General features: G+C 34.1%; 1 protein-coding gene across 4 annotated transcripts in view; it reads right to left on the bottom strand.

Annotated features, from left to right (window-relative positions):
* The window catches only part of POLA1 (DNA polymerase alpha 1, catalytic subunit), a 313058-nt gene that overhangs the window by 138250 nt on the left and 168808 nt on the right, over positions 1-6000 (bottom strand). For all 4 annotated transcript variants that reach the window (XM_074324217.2, XM_074324218.2, XM_019757051.3 and 1 more), the window contains exons 33-34: positions 3027-3205; positions 1200-1331 (exon numbers count right to left, since the gene is read on the bottom strand). In XM_074324217.2, coding sequence (XP_074180318.2) covers positions 1200-1331; positions 3027-3205 — 311 coding nt within the window. The remainder of the gene's footprint in view (positions 1-1199; positions 1332-3026; positions 3206-6000) is intronic.

Here is a 6000-nt window from a genome sequence, read left to right as displayed (position 1 = left end):
GAATAGTTTGGATTTGGGCTCTTCATGCTAAATAAAGGCCTAGCATTTCATCTACTGCGCAATGTGAATCCACAGATAACCTTTATTCCCATCCAACTGTTCATTAAGAACAGCACAGCATTATTCACTAAAATGTTTCAGATTTCTCAAAATGTAGGCATACTTATTGTTTTAAAAATATCTTCAGACAAACCTATTTGGGCTTTTTTTTTTTTTTTTTTTTTTTTTGGACAAATACATATTATTTTACTCCAAAATCACAATACTGTAACTCTGTTTTCACTATTCGTCCTAATGATCTAATACTCGATTTTCATTTAATTAGATCCATTTTAAAGAAGAAAATGGTACATTATATGCTAACATATAAGTAGCAATTACAGAAAAATATTGATCAGTCACGGGTCTTACCCAATAGAACCTGAGCATTTTTGGAAATGTCTTGCCAATGTAGCTTCTTTAAATAAGCCACAGTGAACTTTCAAGTAATAGAAATTTTGCTTAGATGACAAATGACATAAGGAAACAATAAGAGAAATAAAATGGGAACTGTGGAGTTTTCTATTTTAACTTTTGAAGGCAAAAAAACCTCATTCATACAAAATGTGTTAAAAACAAAAACTTTGAAAAAAGCCTCCTTTCTAACACCGACAGCTCACTCACTGTTCTGGCATTTTTACTCTATATTTTACAAATTAGATATTGTCTTTAAAATGTCAGACAAATTGCATTTAAATTTAAAATATATTTAGTTCTATTTCCTGGGACAACTAAGCTATGAAATGGCTTCGATTACCACATAAACACAAAGTATTAGCTAGCGGGCAGTTTATTCAAATCACCACATAAGACATTATGCTTCTCCTCGACAAAGATAAACAATATTGATTTTCCCTCCTCTGTCCAAACATCTGAGTGACCATTTCATTTAATCTTACTTATTAGGAAACAATAAATTAAATCATTTTCTGATTATATTCTCACTTTTCTTCAACAGTGAAAATTTCACTATTTAAAATATTCCTCATTAATGAGAGAGATAATGCCCAATAGAGAATCAAATCATTTTCCTCCCAAGTCTTTTTAAAATATTTCAGTTTCATAAAAAACCAATAATTAAAAACCACATTGTTTTATTTTCAAACAAGTACCAAACCTAAATAAGCTGTGCATGTAAGAAACTCATTATGGATACTTACTTCATAGTATTTTTTAATGAAACGTCTAATGTCCAAGATCAATTTGTTGTTCAGCTGTACCAGAAAGTTCATAGGTGAAGCGTTACAGTTGATGTTACTGCAACGATACAAGCTGAGCTCCGTATCGGTTCCCTATGGAAGTCAAGACAGACAATTACACAAAAGGTTATAAAAGGTTTCTTGTGCTTAAAAACTTATATGCTGTTCTGGGTGTACAATATTTTTAATTCACTTTATTGGTGAATTTTTAACCCTATTTTCTCAATTGCTTTCCTCCCAAAGATCCTCTTAGTCACATATACCTTCCTGTCTTTTGCCACTATCATAATGGAATACTATGTCAAAGGGAAAACCCTAAAATCACTTTTTAAAAAACATTCAGTACATGACAGACTCTATGGATAAATTAACTTGCTGGTGAAAATACCAGTAAAGTCACGTTACTGGAAATAAACATCCTTTTTAGACATACTAATCAAAATTTTAAATTTGCACTTAATTCATTTCAAACTTGGATAAAGTAAGAGCACTAATGACATTAGTTTGCTTTCATATTGTCAACTTAATTTTAAGAATAAAGCCTAAAAATTAAGTATTACACCACAAAGCAATCACCTACTGTCAGCCCAGCAGATCTAAAATTTCTGCAACACAACCCCCCATGAAATGTATTTGGGGGAGGGGAGACAGGAAGAGTAGAAATTTGAAAGAATTAATTGTTAGAGAAAATGTCTTGTTTTGTTTTGTTTTAAGCAAAGACAAAGCAAATGTAATATATAGGAAAACTGTTGGGGTTTCTGGAGCATTTGTTTTCCTTCTTGATACTTAAAACATCTTGGTTTCCTGCTCCAATCTGGTACATAACCCTACGCGCCACACTAAGCAATTCCAGGTGGAAGAGATTTCAGAGCTTGACATCGGTTCTTCCACAGTTAGCCCATCTGCAAGTCGTCAAGGCTCCATGCAATTAACTATCTTATTTACAGCTGTAATGAAGCAAAACTCAAGGATTTAGCAAGTATTGCTGATCTGTGTCTGCCTCTTCCTTGCACTTGCATCCAAAGACTGCTTTGTTTTGATTCAAAAAAATGCAAAACATCTGCTGTTTGTCCAAATTAACTTAAAATAATTACTTTTAATTTAGATAAAAGATGTATTTTCTTTCAGTTTCAAGGTTTTACATGGTTCTGCTGCCTACTCATTTGCCAATGGCTAGTAGATGTATAACACTGCAGTGGAATCAAGTAAATTGGCTAGGTTTCAAGTTCTGATCCAAGGTCAGTGATACATTTTTTGGCAGTACTTCTTGAAAGGAATGTCTCCCTGTGACTTTTTTAATGTCTGGCATGCAAAGACAGCAGAAAAGATAATCAGAGTACCTTTGTCAAAAAGGAGGCAAGTGGGATGTGTAAAGACAAACAAAAACTTTTCAAAAACACTTAGTTCCCATTAAGTTGATTTAAGATAAAGAAAAATATTGCTCTAAGTCTTAATAAACTGGGTTGGGAGTAGGGAAATACAGGTTACTAATTAAGAAATTACAATAAAAATACTTTAAGATAATGTAGATAGTTTAAGAGATTCCATTTAAAAACCAAGGCCACATACTCTAGGAAGCCAAAAACAATATTCAAGCACATTCTACTAAGAGTTTTCAAGCAGAAATAAAGTAAGTTGTGAAGGCAGAATTCATATGATGCTGAAATTCGTTAAACACATAAAAGCAATGTGCATGGTTTTTTCCTTTTTATTCACGCAGTGGGGAGAAAAGGCCTTTATACTGCTTCGCTTACAAAATGAAAAAGAAGATAAAAAGAAACAACTAACCGAACCCTCGAAGACATTATCGTAAATATTCTCAGTTCCACACACAGGGCATGGACATTTGAATCTCTCACAGTCCCTGTATTTCTCTTCATCGGTGATCTGGGCTAGGCCACCACGTAGATCATCATTCTCTTCCTCCTTAAGACAATGATGCACTCTAAATTGGGTGGGGTCAAGTCCTATTGAGGTAAAAGAAACAACAAATTCAGTATGGTACAATTAGTTGAATTCCCATATCCAAAAAAATACCCCACAGAAGAAAACGTACAAAAGGATTTTAAATTAACGCACACACACAAAACCATTTGCACTCAAGACACAGGCTCATACCACATGGACAAATGGCTTCTCTTTTTATAAGAGATTATAAATAAAACAAGTAAACAGCATTAAAACAATATACAAATATGCCAGTGGACATTTGGGTTTGGAAGTCACTAACGACTTCTGTAGGAAGGTTTTACTATTTTCTTAAAGTTACAGTGAAAATCTCAAATACATGTGCACTGTTATTAAGAAAATCTTTTAAAATCAAAGTAGCACCATTAAAACTGAAAATAGAGAATAAAAATCCCATTAAAGAAAACAAGTTCACTGCTATTACAACTCCTCCAAGTGCAGACACAACTGCTAACCCTGATTTCAATGTACTGGTCGATTCCATCTTGGCTCAGTAGTTAACAGCATGTAGGTTGCAATCTAATTCAGTAGTTAAAATTCAGTAGCAGCATCTAAGATAAAACGCGGCATGGTTTTTTAGTGTTCTGAATTCAGAAATTTAAAATATGTGCAAAAAAAAAATGAATCTACAGATCCTATGGGCCAAAGTGTTCTCGACAATCCAGCAACCAAATATACTTTCCATATTTCAGTCAAAATGACACAAGAAATCAATTGATGCATAGTTTATGCTATCTTGTTTCCCTAAACTATTTGAGGAAAGAAACATTTTAAGGCCAACCTTAATTTACTCTTGGTCAAAGCATATCTGTCAAAATCCACCATTCAAATTTACACATAATTATTCCACACTATACCCTATAATGTTTTCTTGAAAGCATCCCTTAGCAATCCCTAAGAATTCCAGGCTGTTTAGGAATCTAAGGAAAGCAATCATATTAATTTTAGTATAAAGGCAAATAAGTAATATAAAATAGTCACTGAGGAAAAAGTTCAAATACCCAAAATATCTAAAAATGTTTTTGACTCTATCAACAGCTACATAGGTAGGTAAGTAATCTAACAAGACCCTAAATCTTATTTGGTCAATTGTCAAGTGTCATCTAGTAATTTATATAAAAGACTTGAGGCTGACTCTGACACAGGGGAAATGTGCTGAACAAAGAATAAGGCTGAAATTTGAGTCTCAGTTTGTTTACCTGTAAAACGGATATAGTACCCTGACAATGTGCTTTTGAAGTTTAAATCAGACATTAGCGGACAAACTGTTTTCGATGGTGCCTATCATGCGGTGAACACTCCATAAATGTCATATGAATGAAAACATAAAATAGTGGATGAACTATTTAATCCAGACGACATTCATTCAACATTATGCATTTGGAAAAATAGATAACACACATGCTCATGCTGCACAGCAAGTTAATAGCTGCTCTTTGTAAGAATTAATCAAAGTGAATATTTCCTAACATGATGGTGTATAATAAAAACAAAACAAAATACACATTCAAAGCAACTTGAAAAACTGTTCTTGGTTAGTGACATAAATTACTGTAACATAGGTCACTTGGCCCCATGATTCAATATATATTTTGATTTTACAAGTTACTTATCCCCTAAGAGAAACAGCAAATTAGTTAAGTGTGTGCCATTTAAAGACAAGGAAGGGCAGCGGAATTGAGTGAGAGACCATGCCTGTGAACGATGCCATTTCTTTTCTGTAGTGAAGGCTAACTTACAAATTCCTTAAATTCTAGTTCTAAACACAACTGTAGTCACATAATGTCTCACTTTATTTGCGATTATGAGAAAGCAGCTTTACCTCTTCTCTGATGGCATCATTATTCACCAACTTCCCAGACTATTACTATTCAAAAAGTAAGGAACAAGAAAAATAATAAGGAAGGGTTTTCTTAAAGGCAAGCTTCTTTCACAACCCAAAAATCAAGGAACAAAACAATGCTGGCTTTGCACATGTACAAAACTGGCTGGGCTGTGACAGAGAAGCCATGAAAGAGCTTTCCAGGCCTCCCCACCAGCCATGGCCCCCTTAGATGCCACCTCAGGCCCTGCGGGGGCAGGTTGCCTGCTGAGTAAGCCAAAACTGGACGTGGGTTACCTTGCTACTTATGGAGAAAAGCCCAACAAGTGGCCACAAGTTATGAAAAAAATATCAGGCCTTATGAAACATCTATTTAAATGTCCATTTCCACAAACAACGCTTATCTGCTCATGGAAATGACAAAGCCAACTGGCCTAGCTAATTACTTCAGATTTATTCCCAAGCTGAATTTATTCAAGAGAAGGGACTTCTTCATTTCAGCCCTCTTGGTCATAAATCAATGTTAAAATTTTAAAATATAAAGGGAGAAAACACTGTAATTACCCTATAAAATTAGGTATATAATGATCCTTGTACAAGTTACTTGTATACAAAAATGTCCTAAAAAGTGATTTTGGGCGGGGGAGGACAATTATAAGTTCAACAGGCAAAATCACAGAGGGCTAAATTAAATCTTTTTAAGAAAACATACAATGTCGTGTTAAAAAGTAAGGATCACCACTGACGGAATCTTTTCTTTAAAGGTCAAAATCCAGGCTTAAACAACCCCCTGGCTTATTCAACATATAAATTTTTCCAAATCCTCATGAAATTGGCAATAAGCAGCTTATTTCGAAGTTTCAGGAGACTTAAAAGTTTTCCTGCTTGTATATGACTCATTAAGGTTGGAGTGAAACAACAGGAAAAAAGTATCTGGTGCTGCCACCTAGAGGTGGATTCTGAATTTTTAAA

This window comes from Rhinolophus sinicus, chromosome 18, assembly GCF_057876585.1.
Source record: "Rhinolophus sinicus isolate RSI-liver-muscle chromosome 18, RSI-T2T, whole genome shotgun sequence".
NCBI lineage: Eukaryota > Metazoa > Chordata > Mammalia > Chiroptera > Rhinolophidae > Rhinolophus > Rhinolophus sinicus.
Note: the sequence above shows the minus strand (reverse complement) of the source record. Positions and strands in the feature narration are given on the sequence as shown.